This window comes from Sceloporus occidentalis, unplaced genomic scaffold (genome assembly GCF_023333645.1).
Source record: "Sceloporus occidentalis isolate IW3139 unplaced genomic scaffold, rSceOcc1.0.p SCAF_27, whole genome shotgun sequence".
NCBI classification, from domain to species: Eukaryota; Metazoa; Chordata; class Lepidosauria; order Squamata; family Phrynosomatidae; genus Sceloporus; species Sceloporus occidentalis.
Window position 1 is genome coordinate 1,488,642 of NW_028317007.1, and position 16,682 is coordinate 1,505,323.

The 16,682-nt window shown below is 42.8% G+C and overlaps 1 protein-coding gene across 2 annotated transcripts in view; it reads right to left on the bottom strand.

The window, feature by feature from the left end:
* The window catches only part of LOC149299853 (protein diaphanous homolog 3-like), a 265,720-nt gene that overhangs the window by 222,548 nt on the left and 26,490 nt on the right, over positions 1–16,682 (bottom strand). For both annotated transcript variants that reach the window (XM_089485812.1, XM_089485811.1), the window contains exon 3: positions 8,285–8,415. In XM_089485812.1, coding sequence (XP_089341938.1) covers positions 8,285–8,415 — 131 coding nt within the window. The remainder of the gene's footprint in view (positions 1–8,284; positions 8,416–16,682) is intronic.

Here is a 16,682-nt window from a genome sequence, read left to right on the forward strand (position 1 = left end):
TCGCAAACAAAATATTTAGACAAATAAAGAGAACACTGAATACACAAAATGTCCAAATAAGAGGAAACATAATTTCCCTCCATTTTTGCTAACTTATATGTAGAATTGGCAGAAAAAAAGAGAGAAGAAAAATAGTACAAGTGTGGAATAGTAGTATCCTAACAACATTGCACAAGCGCAGATTCAACTGCCCTATAATATGAGGCTGTGGGAGAGGGACCTTGGAATTTCCCTTGGTAGAGTTGGCATAAAGGCTCGATTATCCACTAAGGGGCAAAAGACATCTTAATTTTCTAACAAGTTGGCATAGATGACCCCTGGGACCTGCACCACATAGACCCGGGTGTTTTAGAGAGATGATGGTAGTGTTTGAGACCAAGGGGCACCTTTTTTCATAATTATCGGGGAATACTCAGTAATGCAACCTTCTTGGCATTAAGTGTTTGCGGTCTTCATTCTCGGCCTACAATGATCTCCAATACTCATATCCAATACCCAGTTTCCCTCAAAAACTATAGGAACTGCCTAAAGACAGCACAAACTACTACCCAGATATCAGGAAAAGCTGGTGCACCTATGTTTGCACACTGGAGACACACAACGAGAGACCTCTGTGACAGACCTTTGACAGACCCTACTGGATGGACCCAACTGTTTAGCAACACTGTCCACTTTAGGAGGTTATGATGATTTACAACACATTTTTCTGCAGAAGCATGGTGCTTCGGAGATGTCAAATAACGGTACCTACTTTGTGCTGGAGCTTCTTTTTGTTTGCGGCTTTTTATTTTTCGCTCATTTTAGTCTTACTCTTGTAAAAGTGCAAATAAATGAGTGTCTGGAGTTAATATATTGTTGCTTTGGACCATTTGGGGTTTGCAACAGTTGAACAGAGTGTGACGTTTATTCTCATGTGAAGCTGTGACGTATAAAGAATTTACAAATAGAAAACGTTCAATCTGCGCTTGCACCGTTTTATATTGAAATGGGGAACGGTTAGCATTTTTTTCGTGTTTTATGCTGAGGGGGAAAATAGTTTTCCACGTGACTTTCCCCTTTCATGTCAAAGCAGGGTCACGTAAATTAACTTGGATGCGTACACTATGTAAAGCACAGCTCGATTGCCAGCACAAAAAAATAAACATGGTTTATTTTTGAATGCTATTTTCCTTTTTATTTTTTGAAGACCCCAGAAGCATTTCTAACACAGACGTGTTTGTTAACTGTAGTTTATGGATGTGCTTTTTAATGTGTATTGTACTGGATTGGCTGTATTGTTTGTTTGTAGTGCTTTAGCAATGTGCCTACATTTTTCCCCTCTTCATTTTGCCGATTTTATTCATCAGTTGTAAAAGACAGTGAACATCAAAGAAGCCTTACGCATAAGATGATATGCACCCTTGGTGGGCAACAAGTTAACAAAACATCAGAGCCCCTCCTGAAACATTTCAATCGGCCATATAAGAGTCATATAACTTTTAGAGCTTTTACATGTCCTACCCATATGGCATAATCCTTGTGGATCTAATGTTCCAGCCAGTGCCCCTCCACTAAAAAACATGCCAATTCACTGAAACGATGGCGATAGGATTCAGGGCACCTTCTGAATCAGGTTTACACAAGGCCAATGAGGAAGTACTTCCTCTAGTGCCATCTGTATTACACTACCAAATTCAATAGTTTGTGGTACCCAAAATAATTAAGGGTACCAAATTAGATTAGGAAACATTATTACAATGCATGTTCCCGGCCGGGGTATGCTTTGGAGTTTGGAGGGTAGCTGTTTTTACAACACCTTACAATTCAACAATACCATAAAACAGGGTTCAACACACCTCGGGCACTAGGTCACCATGGCGACTAGAATCCAATTCCTGGCTCACATGGTTTTGTAGGACAAGGGGGTAAAAACTAGCCATAGCTGGCATTTTAAATCAGGCAACCTATGCTTTTCTGTGGGAGTGCGGTGAAGTGGTAATGCATATTATATGACCGCGCTTGGTGGCTCACGGCACCTGATTTACTGTCTTCACACAGGAAACCATAGGGTGCTCGATTCAGGAGTGCAAAAGGTGTATTTTGAGTGTGCAAAAGGGGGAGTAGTGTGTGTGTGTGTGTGTGTGTGTGTGTGTGAATACTGTAGTGTTAAAGGCAATATGTTTCTGGGTATATGTATAGTGCTGGAGTCGGTGTGTGTATACTGTAGTGTCAGAGTTTGTATGTATGCGTTTATCCAGTGAGTAAGTTTGTGTGTAAATGTATAGTCAGTATGTCTACTGTATTGTATATGTGTGCAGTATGGCACTAGAATATATTTTATTAGTATGAGTATGTATGTCAGCATACAGTGCTAGAGTGTTTGTATTAGTGTATGGGGTGAGCATGTATGTTCATGAGCGTAGAATGGTAGCCTGCGTGTGTTACTGTAAGGTAACATGAGCGTAAGATTTAGCATGTGTCTTCTACGGTATGTTGTTAGAGTGTAAAAACATACGTTAGTGTATGGCAAGGCTCAACAAACACTGTCCAGGTCTCAATGGAGAATATAAATCACTTCCTGGTCCCTGGGAAGCAGCCCCCCTGATTGGCTATGGTGGTGGTGAGGCATGTGCCACAGGTGCACAGTGTTATGTGACCCCCGTGGTGGTAGAGAGGCAGCTGTAGGCATCTTACACACAGCGTAGACAGGTCTCCACATGGTAGGATGGAGCAGTGTATTCATGTGTATGTTCACTAATCTATAACATGATCACATATTTAAGCACTAACATATTTTGCTGAGAGTTTAAACAAATCCAGGCACATACCCCAATACATAATATTTTTTAGCATGAATATTCTTTCATACAAAACCTTGGAATAATTTAATCTTTGTCAGATAGATTAAAACACAAAAAGAAGAAGAATGGTTAACCTCTTAAGGACAGAGCTGTTTTTCATTTTTTGTACCCTTCGAGATAATGGCTGTTTTGACAACAAATGTCTGTGTTTAACTGTAATTTTCTTCTCTTATTTACTGCACCCACACAAATTACATTTTTTCTTCTTCAGTAAAGAAGGGGCCTTCTTTAGATACCATTATTTTGATCATATCTATTGTACTAAAAAAAAATATATGGTGAAAATTTTTGAAAAAGAAAACTTTTATTTGAAAAATTGTTTGCTCATTTAGAAAAGCTAATGAAAAAACACCTGCTAAACAGATTCTGATATTTGTCCTGAGTTTGGAAATGCCGAATGTTATGTTTTGTGTGTTTTTTTTGCAAGTTATACGGCAATAAGTACAAGTAGCATATTGCTATTTAAAATACTTTTTTTCAAGTCTGGTCTGTCTGTGTCCATGTCCATGTCCAATTTGGGACATCTTTGAACCCGACCAACTCAATTTACCCCATCAAATCATACATTTTTTAAAACTAGAAATCCCACGAGTATTTCAAATGACAGTATTTTTACTCTTTCCATGTCTGAATTTTGGTGAAGATACAAAAAAATTTTAGGACTCACAATAACGATATATAAAATTTATTTTTTCAATGGTTTTCCTGATGGAGAATTATTTTTGTGTGTTAACACATTTATATTTATATGTTTAACTACTTTTTTATTTTACTAATCACATTGGGATTAATAAACTGTACTCCAATGACTAGCATGGATAAATACAGTAATTGAATTGAACCTGCAGGGGAAGTTTAGAGTTTTCACAAGGGTCTGGAGAGACCCTCTTGGAAACTCATCCTGGGGTAGGTTTTCGGTGTCACTGAATGCCTCGATATTGAGGCATTTTAGCAACTCCGTTTGAAACCAGCTGACTAGCGCCATATGGCGCAGGTTGTTAGTGTCACTGCATGCCTCGATAACAGCAACACCGTTTCGAAGGAGAAAACAGTCCTTGATCTCTTTCTAAACCTGTTTAACCCCTTGCCAGGCATGTCTATTGTCATCAAGGGGATGTATTTCCGTGACATGTTTGTCGTTAAGGGGCATACAAGCTTTGAGTCTTCATGGTGTAAAATACCTCGTCGTGAAGGGGTTAGCTGCTGTATTGTACGGAGCACTGTTTTATGTTGTATTACCCCAATAAACATTTAACTGCAGACCAGGGATAATATATATATATAAAAAAAAAAATTTGGTGGGCCCCTGCTATAAAATGTATACAACAAATAAATATACTAGGGCTGCAACTAACGATTATTTTAATAATCGATTAGTTGGCCGATTATTTTTTCGATTAATCGATTAAATCGGATACAAAATTTTTACGTTTTTTTCAATTTAAAATAATGTAATAAAAAAACGTACAATTTACACTTTCATCTCTTTATCACAATGGCCTCTCGCTATTCACCTTCTTAACTTACTGACATAATAATAAAAGCTACAAGAACCCAAACACAGTGTTTCTCAAACTAGGTTTTAATACAAAGTTATTAGTAAATATTAATTCATATGTTAACTATTTTTCATATTTAATAAAAACTATGAGAAAAAAGCCTTGTTTAAATTTTTTTTATTTACCAAACTGCCCCCGGTTATGCACATCTGACCCCCAGCTTGCCACTCTGCCCCCATATATGCCTTATACCTCTTATATGCCAGTGATATGCAACTGAGCCCCCTGATATACCTTTTACCCCCAGATATGTTTTATGCCCCCCTGATATGCCTAATACCCCCTATATGCCCTGAAATTCCTAATACCCCCCATACACCACTATAACTCACCCATACACCACTCTGGCTCCTCCCCCTCCCATACACCACTCTGGCTCCTCCCCCCCTCCCATACTCCACTCTGCCTTCCCCCCCCTCCCATACTCCACTCTGCCTTTCCCCCCCCTCCCATACTCCACTCTGCCTTTCCCCCCCCTCCCATACTCCACTCTGCCTTTCTCCCCCCCTCCCATACTGCACTCTGCCTCCTCCCCCCTCCCATACTCCACTCTGCCTCCTGTCAGCCACGGAGGTTCACAAGACACCAGGGAGCCGGGTAGAGAGGCAGAGTGCCGTATGGGAGGGGGAGGAGCCAGAGTGGTGTATGGGAGGGTGGCTCCCATACACCCCTCTGACTCCTGCCCCCTCCCATACACCGCTCTGCCTCTCTACCCGGCTCCGTTACTGACAGGAACTTTCACTGCAGCTTCATAGAAGCCTCAGCGTAAGTGAAGGTGAGTAACGGAGGCTGTCTGTGCGATGCAGACCCCCACCGGCTGACAGAGAGGATGATCCTCTGTCAGCCGGTGGGGGTCTAAACGATGCGCACAGACAGCCTCCGTTACTGCCCTTCACTTACGCTGAGGCTTCTATGAAGTCAGTAACGGAGCCGGGTAGAGAGGCAGAGTGATGTATGGGAGGGGGGAGGAGTCAGAGGGGTGTATGGGAAGGGGAGAGAGACGGAACTGAGAGACCGGCCGACAGTGAGGAGAATCCAGGTCCCCTGCAGCGTTGCAGGGGATCTGGATTCTAGTGTTATAATCCGATCTCTGTTTGAGGTCGGATTATCATTTTTATAATTGATAAAAATCAATTCGATTAATCGATAATGAAAATCGTTGACAACGATTTTCATTATCGATTATTATCGATTAGTTGTTTCAGCCCTAAAATATACACACAATATACACACCAAAACAAAGACTTGCAGCAGGCAATTACTTTTAGACATTTAAATGCTATTCTAAAGAAGAGCAATACTGCTGTAAGCGGATCCCAATCTGATGTTAATAAATGTACAGCTGTAGGCGCAATGTTAATCAGAGCACTCAATTATCTGACTCGTTCCCTCTGAGGAATAAGACGGGTTTCACTGTGTTCAAAGAATTCATATATTAATATAAAACAGGCTGATCTGGAAGGTGCACTTAATATAATAAGCTAAACAGTACAACGACTGAAAATATGGGAACATTTGCTATTCCAGCTAGTGGAAAAGAACCAAAATACCATTATTGCATGTTTCATATTGAATTTGGTTAATAACCACCACCCTCCCTTCTGCAAATCTAAGGTTCTGGCAGCTTTAGAAAGGTGTATTAAAGAAAGGAGAGCTGCCTTTAGGACAGGAATTAACTACAAAAAAATCTCTGCCATAATACACATGTTTAATTGAAATAATTTATAATCAATTTAAAAAAGATAGAGAGCTGTGTTATTTTACACTAGTGTAAAATATGAACCTTTCAGGGGAATAAGATAGATATTATATGTGAGATTTTACAATATTAGTTCTGCTGGTTTCCCCACTTTATTGATGTAAATTATTGTCTTACTTTGAACCTAAATATGTATTTATGTACTTATACTGATCTGAGCAGAACCACATTACTTAAATACATGCATTAGATGATATTAAAGGTTGAACTGCATCAATATTCACAGTTCTTTCACAGAAACTGATGATATCACAGCACCTATTGGCAAACGAGTGGATTCAATAAACCGAGTACAAAATTTCAAATAACTAATTTGAGAAGAAACAGAAGAGGCGTGCGACACAGAAAAATACTCAAGGCAATGAAGAATGCTATCAAAGGGCTTCCACAGTGCACTAGTACACTAAAACCTTTTATTTACCTAATTAGAATTTATAGAATTGATTTTAAAGTCATTTATAGTAAATGATTTTGGAGGGATAGATTTGGAGGGATCCCATTAAATTGAGTGAGCTGGTTAAGTTTGGAAATCTGTTTCTACTTTCTGCATCATAAAACACAAAGGTGTTTGTGGTACTTTACTGGAGGTGGCAGGGAACACCAAGAAGGAACCATAGAAATGTACTGTATTAAACACATCAGTTTAGTGATACTTGGTCAGTGTGGAGCTTAAATGTAATCAGTGTATGTGGCTGTATATACAGTCCTATAAAGGGTTAAATAACTTAACAAAATAGAAACTAAAGGTTTTTATAGTAGTGATTGGCTAGTCCAGATATGATTCACTATAAGCCTGTACAGAATTGTAAAAAATATTAGGGCTGCAACTAACGATTGGTTGCCCGATAATTTTTCCGATTAATCAGATAAAAAAAAAAAAAAATGTTAAATGTTTTATTTAAAATAATTAACAAACTGGATGTTAAAAACAAACAGCAGAATAAAAACACTTTGAGAAAAACGCATTTCTTGTTTTTATTTCGCACCCTGCCCCCCCCCCCCAGTTATGCACATCTGAGACCAGGCTTGCCACACTGCCCCGAGATATGCCTTATATCCCCACAGATACGCCTTGCACACCCACCCCAGGTATGCCCTATACCCTCCTAAATGCCATAGTGCCCTCTGATATGCCTTATACCCCCACATATGCAACTCTGCCGCCCCAGATATGCCTTATACACCCAGATATGCAAGGTCCCCTGCAGCGCCGCAGGGGATCTGGATCTTAGTGTTATTATCCGACCTCCATTAGCTCTGGAAAAAAAAAACCTCATCTTATATTCGATAAAATCAATTCAACTAATCGATAATAAAAATTAATTGACACCGATTTTCATTATTGATTAGTTGCTTCAGCCCTAAAAAATATTACAAATTAGCCTGCGATAATGCTGCTGCTGTATTGCTTTATCCCCAGTCCTTAACCTTAACTGTTCTTTCTTGTGCATAATAATCAGAACCCTTTAAGACCATGGTGTGAGAACTTCCACCTATGTACAGAGGTTTCATTCTGTTAGATCTACTCGGTGTAGCATAGAAACTAGAGGTTTATGAACCTTTAACTAAGTTTAACTGTTAGGCTCATGAATTCTCAATCCTACGGCGTGCTAGAGGCCTAAGCCTGTCAGCAGACATACGCAAATGAGGGAGTCCACTTACTAATGGGCAATGAATCAAAAAGTGAGACTTATCTTGAATGTGTTTTTTTTTTTGGTTTTTTTTAACTTGTTTGTTTAAGCACTTGCCTTACTGCACTCTGCCAAAATCTACTGAATTACTAGGTGTTAACGACCCATGAAAACTCAACTTATTGTCAGAAATTCAATTTGGGGCAATCTGATCCATTACAAAAAAAAAATAATTAAAATTGAATTTGGGTCCTTTCTATTTTAGAAAGGCTTGATTCAATTAAAATTTGAAAATTACAAATCATAGACGTGCTCCTTCTGGATTTATCGCCATTAATAATAGTTTTGCTTCACATAGACTTTTCCTAGGCAGTTTTGGAATATTTAAGCTAAGTGATTTGTATCCTTCAAGCGCCTTTAATACAATGAAACTTTTCCGAAGCTATAAAGTTGCATTTTCCATAAGATTACATACGGTTACATCGGCTGAAGTACCTGACAGGATTGCTGGTCAGAGAGACCCTGAGGGAGTCTAAGTAGGAGACAAGTCTTTCATCTGTAGCTCCTGATTTGAGTTCATGAATGAATTCCTGCGGTGAGATCTGTCTGCTGCTCTTGAGACTTCCCTGCAACAAGATAAAATCATACTGAGCAATTGTATCTCCAATAAATCAGACACTTGAAACCTTTTAGGAAAGCAGTTTTCCCTTTGGAAGATTTTCCCTCCTCCTCCTTCTTCTTCTTCTTAGCTTGTTATAAGAAAATGTTATCTAGCAAGGGCTGTGATGTACAGAGCATACATTCAAGGACACCATTATGCTCTTTTTTGTAACACATACAGACACAAGCTTTTACTTACATTTTCCTGTGAAATCTAAGCACCTGTCTGCTCCTGCCAGGCTCAGTCAGCAGTGCGTTCCTTCTTATTGATGAGATTTTATGAAATGCCGTATTAATTAGAAACTGAAGTGCAAATCTTCCTATACAAACTATAAAGCAGTTTCTCAAAGCCCAGCTTTAAATACCCCCAACAGAGCAGGTTTTTCTGCTCGCACTTGTGCTGGCAGACAGCTCTTTAATTAACATCGGTCTGAAAGACAAGGTTCCGACTGATCCATGTGTGCTCATCAGCCGAGAGAATGAAAATAATAGGAGTAAGGGAATTTAAACATTCATGGGACAGGACCAAGGACTGATTGAGTCCTTCCTTCGGGAAAATGATAGGCAGTCAGATTCTATGTTAGGCTACATGAAAACGGACGATAAGAAACTGCCAGAGAGCACACTGACATATATGATTAACTACAGAATATCTATATATTCTCAGTCATATTGCATGGATTATATTATCTCGCGGTAACAAAAAAGTAACAAAAGGATTAATAGAATTGAAACCGCAATAACCTGTTATTTTCCGACATTAGTAGAAATAAAGATGTGTTCTCATTACCCCAATGTGCATTTCTTTGGATGTAAGCTGATTTATAAAGACACGGAGGCTCCCATTATACTCTTTTCTTTATTCCCTCAGCAGCAAAGAATATTTTTAGAACAAAAAAATAACAAGGAAAAAAGACCAATCAACATATGCATTAGGTATCCAATAAGGGCTCATCACGGATACCCCTCCTCCTATATAAGTGCTTAGAACCATCTAACTTCCTCTTTTCTTTGCTGCTCCCTCAGGAGATAAGTATACTATATTCTATTGATGTGTGTTTGCCTATAGCTATATTTGCATATATATCTTTGTCCTACCATTTAGCTGGAAGGCGGTTGTGCCTTCCTCCCCGTTTTCTCTCTCTTCGTTTGCTCTGCCGCGGCGTTGTTTCTGTTTCTTACCGTTTATTTTATTTGCCGCGTCACTGGTACTTTCTCTGGCCGCGCGCATGCGCGTTTTCACACGCGGCGGCCATTTTTCCTGTGTTCCTGCTTGCAACGTGCACCCCGGACTTGTTCCGTTTCGTCCCGGCTTGGCGGTGCTCGTTTCGGCTCGTTTCCACGTTTCTCTGAGGTGTCTGCCTCTCCTTTCCTCCGGTATACCTCGGCGGACATTATACCTTTTGTCCGTCCCGAGTTTGCTTTGTTTTGGCGCCAGTTCGTTCCGGCGGCCATCTTTTTGGTGTACTGTGCCGATTCCTATCGGTTTTTTACTGTGTGTTTGCCGTGTCTGTCACTCTGTGGGCATATACTATGTTTTCTGACAGAGATTCCCTTCCACCTCCCCTCCCTGGTCCTTCTGGTCAGCCTCCTCTAGCTAAAGGGGCTGTTGGTGGAGAAGTGGATGACCCACAGGGTGATATTATGAACTCTGAAGAGTTCCATTCCTTACTGGATGCTACCATGACTAAATCTGTGACCCAGGCCCTGCATTCAGTTATGGGGATGATGTCTTCTAACATCTCCCAGTCGATTTCTTCTGCCATTAAGGCTTCCCAGTTGTCTGCCCTGGCTCCTGCTGGTGATTTGCCTCAACAGGGACCCTCAGGGGCCTCCTGTAAGGCTTCATCTAAATCTGGGCATGGTAAACATGTGACCTCCAAAACCCGTATGTCGGACACGGTACGTCCTGTCTCAGAGGCTGTGGTTACACCACGGAAAAGAGCCCAGCATCGGGCAAAATCGGTGCGCAGATGGAAAAAGGCTAAGACCTTATCTGATTCATCCGACTCTGAGTCGGCATCTGAGGAGGTTTCTGACGTGTCGGTGGATACCGACCAGAGTGGGTTCTCTGATTACGATTATAAGACACCTGACAATGCCGACCGACCCGATCTCTCTTTTGCCCAGGTTTCTGGGGATACCCTTCTGGACCCCCGTGGCGAACCTCTCTTTGACCCTGACGAGTTGTCTAATCCCAGATCGGCTGAATGGTCTCCCATGCCTCATGTGGCTCAATACGTGGCCTCGCGAGTCCGCAAACCGCTGACTAAGGCGGCCAGGAATAATTTGAGGGCGGAATGCCCTAGGCCCTCTTTGCCTGATGACGTGTGTACTACTCCGGACGTGGATCCGAAGATCGCCCAATTCTTGGGAAAAACTGGTTGGAAGTCTAAGAAGGGGCTTGAGTTCTCTCTTAGGAACTGTCAAGATAAAATTTTAGACATTTTGGGCCCAGCCACGAAACTTTTTGAATCTATTGAGAATGCTATTTCCACAGATTCCCAGGTGGACCTTATGACTTTGCGTGGTTGGGTACAACGTATTATATGTCTGGTCGGCAACGCTAATACGGCTCTGGCCTCTGAAAGACGCAAGGCCATTCTACTAAAGATTGAGCCCAAGCTGGTCAATATGGCGGTGTCTGAGCCTGGCCCGCAGGCAAAAGGTCTTTTATTTGGCGACTCGTTCGTCAAAGATTTGGGCAATTATGTTCATACTTTTACCGCGCTGGACAAGGCCCAGTCCAATATGCGTAAGGTTTTCCGCGGTAAGGTTTTTGGAGAGGCCGGTAGACACAGGGGCCGTCTGCCAGGCCGCTACTCTAGGGGTCCAGTCATCGGATCTCGAGGCTCCGGTTTGTCCAGGTCCCAGTTCCAGGAGCGTAAGCCTGCGCCAACGCCATTCTTCCCACAACGTTCTCGTCCATGGCAGAACAGGGGAGCTAGGGGATCCTACCAGGGCAGACGACCTTATGGTAAGTACGTTTCTAACACGCTTCCTTCCAGATGGTCAGGTGGGGGGACGACTGCTGTTTCATTTCGATGCTTGGAGGTCACTAACCTCGGACCATTGGGTCCTACAAACCGTCTCGGGTTACAAAATAGATTTTCTGTCTACTCCGGTTCAGTCTCGACTTCCCGGAGGGATTCGGTTTTCAGATGCGGACATGGCTTTGGTCTCCGCAGAGGTTCAGGTGTTGTACGACAAGGGTGCTATAACCCCCATTCCTTCCAACACTCCAGGTTTCTTGAGCAACCTTTTCTTAGTAGCCAAGAAAGGCGGCGGCGTCCGACCGGTCATCAATCTTCGTCCCCTGAATGCCTTCGTTACTTACCATCACTTCAAGATGGAAGGCATCCATTGTCTGCGGGACCTGTTGCAGATAGGGGATTGGATGGTCAAGCTAGATCTACAGGATGCCTACCTGACGGTGCCGATAGCGCAAGAACATCAGGATTTCCTTCAGTTTCGTTGGACCTCTCAGACGTGGAAATTCACTTGCCTGCCGTTCGGCCTCTCATCCGCCCCGTGGTGCTTCACGAAGCTCCTGAAACCAGTGGTGGGCAAGTTGCGCGAGAAAGGTGTACGTCTTATTATCTACTTAGACGATTTGCTCATTATGTCTCAAGACATAGCCTCTCTCCAGCTTCACCTGTCGTGGACTACGTCTCTTCTGCAAAACCTGGGATTCCTGATCAATTGGACGAAATCGGATCTCGTCCCTTCTCAGTCCATGGAATTCCTAGGGTTTGTGATCAATTCCATCCACGGGTCTATGCATCTTCCGAGCTCCAAGGTGAAGTCGATCAAGAAGGAGATCAGGAGAGTGTTGAATCGTCCGGTGATCACCGTTCGACATCTGGCACGAGTCATAGGGATGTTGTCGGCCTCCATTCAGGCCATTTTTCCCGGACCTCTACATTATCGGGCGTTGCAGCGTTTGAAGAATCGGTCTCTGCGCCAAGGTCTCTCATACGATCAGGAGATCCCGATCGACTGCGAAGCGGAGGAGGAGCTCTCCTGGTGGCTTCACCATATCAACGCCTGGAATGGCAGGGCGATTTTCGGTACTGCCCCGGATCTAGTCATAGAGTCCGATGCCTGCCTCACGGGTTGGGGTGCGCGATGCGGAGATTCATCCACGGGAGGCAAGTGGTCGCAGACGGAGAAGAAGCTCCACATAAATTGTCTGGAGCTATTGGCAAGTTCTTTCGCCCTCAGAAGTTTTTTGCGAAATTCCTCCAATTGCTCCGTACTCCTGCGACTGGACAACGTGTCGGCGGTGAGGTACATAAATCACCTGGGTGGCACGAGATCTCAGGATCTCTCACATCTGGCGACGGAGTTTTGGCAGTTCTGCCTGGCTCACAACATAGCGGTCCAGGCGGAGCATATTCCCGGGTTAACCAATTCTGTCGCCGATTGGAATTCGAGATATCTCAGGGATCCAGGCGATTGGCGTCTCCTTCACAGCGTGTTCGTCAAGATTGCGGATGTTTGGGGGCCTCTGGAAGTAGATCTGTTTGCCTCTCGCCTCAACACCCACCTTCCAGCCTTTTTCAGTTGGCGTCCAGATCCGGAAGCGTTGGCGTCCGACGCTTTTCTCCAGGATTGGTCATTTCGAAGGAGTTATGCTTTTCCTCCGTTTTGCCTTGTAGCTCGCACGTTACTCCATCTTCGCCGGTGCAACACTCTTTTGGTACTCGTTGCTCCGCTATGGAACACGCAGCCGTGGTTCCCTACGCTTTTGGAGATGTTGGTGGATTTTCCACGGCTCCTTCCGTCCAGCTTGGATTTGGTGGTGGATCTGGAGGGGTCCCCTCATCCACTTCTTCAGGACCAGTTGCCTCTACTGGCCTGGAGGGTTTCGGGGGACCCTGGTTTGTCCCGGGAGTTTCGGGATCGACTTTGCATCTCTTGGCGGGAGCTTGGGCTCCGGGAACACGGAGGGCCTATGATCATGCCTGGAACGCATGGCAACGTTGGTGCCTGGAACGGGGTGTGGATCCCGTTTCTGCTTCTGTAACGGTTGTGTTACGTTTTCTGACGGAGTTGTATGACGCTGGTTTGGCGTATCGCACCATCAACGTGTACCGATCAGCTATTTCCGCTGGTCATGCTGGTGTTAGCGGCGTACCGATTGGTAAACAGGTCGTTGTCTGTCGATTATTGAAGGGCGTGCGATTGACTCGTCCTCCCAGGCCCCGCTACTCTGGCCTGTGGGATGTCTCTGTAGTTCTTCGTTTCTTGGCTCTCTGGCCTGATAATGCTTCCTTGTCGCTGAAACAGTTGTCGGCTAAGTTGGTCATGTTATTTTGTTTAATTTCATGTAAACGGGTTTCTGATGTTCGAGCCCTGGATATTTCTGCGAGGTCTTTTACACCTGAGGGTGTACGTTTCGACATTTCTAGACGTACTAAGACGTCTATTACCTCTGTGTTCTATCCCGTTTTTCCTCTCCAGCCACAACTTTGTCCTGTGGCTTGTCTCAAGATGTATGAGGATAGAACGTCTTTTTTCAGGAATCCGTCCCATCCTGAACTGTTTTTGTCTCTCCGTCATCCTCACTTACCTGTGACTACTCCCACCTTGGCACGATGGGTCAAGTGGCTGATGGCCTCTGCTGGCGTTGATGTTTCCATTTTCGGCCCTCATTCGACTAGGGGTGCTATGGCTTCCAAAGCCGCATCTCAGGGTTGTAGGTTGGAGGATCTCCTAAAAGCGGCGGATTGGTCGAGAGAATCGACGTTCCGGGAATTTTATTTTAAGCCTGTGACACATTTTTCTTCTGCTGTGATTGCGCAGCTTTGAACTAGCATAATGGGAGCCTCCGTGTCTTTATAAATTGCCAGATTTTACTAAATTATGACGTAAAGTCATGATTTATAAAGACACGGAGGCGAGCATTATTCCCACCCGCGTTTTTTCCCTTTTTTCTTTCTGTTTTTTCTACTTCAATAAAAGACTTGTATGCCCACCCATGTGTTCCTTGTCGTTTTTCTTCGTGGCGCATCTGTATATATTTGCGTTTCTTTTATTGTATTATATATGTGTTTTTCTTTTTCATGGCGAATTCGTCCATTCTATATGTATGCGTTATTACGTACTGTTATGTATACGTTATTCTATTCTCGTGGAGTGATCGTTGGTTTATCAATCATTCTGATTTGCGTTACTTCATTTTCTTTTTTCTTTCAGCTTGAAGTGTCGTCCTGGAGGTCTATCGTTGGATGTCGTCTATTCCATGTGTTTTTTCAGTTACCAGCTGTTGTCTGTCTGGGCTGTTTTCCTGGTTGTGATGTCTTCGGTTCCAGTTCAAAGAAAAGAGGAAGTTAGATGGTTCTAAGCACTTATATAGGAGGAGGGGTATCCGTGATGAGCCCTTATTGGATACCTAATGCATATGTTGATTGGTCTTTTTTCCTTGTTATTTTTTTGTTCTAAAAATATTCTTTGCTGCTGAGGGAATAAAGAAAAGAGTATAATGCTCGCCTCCGTGTCTTTATAAATCATGACTTTACGTCATAATTTAGTAAAATCTGGCAATTGCTTTACCTAGTTTGGGAGGTTGCCAACCCCTTATTGTTTACGTACTCCAACCTCTGCACAGGGACATTCTAGTCAGTATTGTTTTTATTACATGCATTCTTTAGCTAGAATACGAGACTTCTCGGCTATTTTAAACTCTCCTCTGAAAGCCCCCAGTATAGACTAGGTGTAAGCAGTGATAATACTGACCGCACGTGCTCAGTAGCGCCCCCAAAGAAATCCATTGGTATAGAAGGAGCTAACCATATGCGTGCTAGCTGAGAATCAGTGTTTTACAACTGGAGTCCAGTTCCCATTCATTAGAACAGGGTGGATGGTGTAAAACGCGTTGGAGTCTGCACCGAAGGCACATAAGCCTGATTATCGGGAGCATTCCGGGAAACACGACTGCTGGTGGCTAACATACTTTTACCCCCTCAATTATAATAGATGCTCAAGTTTCAGACACGGATACGATGGCACAAATCCATTTGTAAATGCAGTAAACTATTAGTAGATGCACCTCACTTTCCATTATATAAACAGAGCACATTGTACACCCATAGAAACATATCTGCTGCCGGTGTGCATCTTTTCTATCACTGCCATGCCCTTTGTATTTGCAGACAATGCTGCAAACATAATTTAAATGGCATCAACAGAGAACACTTTCCATGGTGTTGGGCAATAACGACTAAAAGCTCTAGGAAAGCTTATTAAATAAACATTGATTTCCTGATCTGCCATCCACTATTTAATGGTTCAATGAAGGATAAAAATCCGCTTTGCCGAAATTCTGCTGTGCAAAATGGAACCTGCTGTTCCAGCCATTAATTCATTATTAATAATATAAATGCAAAACTGGATAATTAACTGTAAACAGTTAGAAAGTGTTAAGTTGTGTTGTTCCGCATTCGTTCTGTCGTGTACTTCACAGAAAGACAGAAAATAAGGACATGACATTTCTGACTCATTTAAGGAACAAGAATGGTGAAACAAATTAACACAACCAAGAATTGTCTAAAACCAAGTTGTCACGCCAACTTGTGTAGTGCATACATGGACTTGCTACTTGGTAGAGATGGAATGGCCAATTTCAGCATGACAGGGGTTAATTCGATTGTATAGGCTTGTGGTGCCAAAAGGTATTATAACATGAATTTGTCTTTTGTAGCTGGATCTCCGACCAAGGTGTGAAATGTTACAGAGAAGGTGCCACTACGTCTAGCTACAATGTAAACTGACCATAAATCCGCCATATGCTTGTATCCGCTCATAGATAGTGGATTCTTTTGATATGCTGAGTGACCACTAGCAGTCAACACATACAATAATAATCCATAGATTCATAATCATACTTCCTTCTGTGCATATCTAGAACGGGGAAAGCGCACCCTACAAAAAGAATACAAATATGACCAGTACAACATAAGCCGTTTGGGAGAAATTGTGAAGTCCGTGGTATTCAATCATAAGTAGCAAGTGTGACATATCTATGGACTTCATGATTTACAAGAAATTCATAAATGCCAGAATTATCGCCGTGGCGAGCACAGGAGGGACAATAAAATGAAAATGAGTTCTTTTTACTGGTATTTTTCTACCACACAAGGGGGAGGTCACTTTTGGTTCCTATAGGTACACCTTTCCTCTGCTTATACCACCTCTGGGCCGGCTTGGAAACTCGAGATGAACTGGGAAA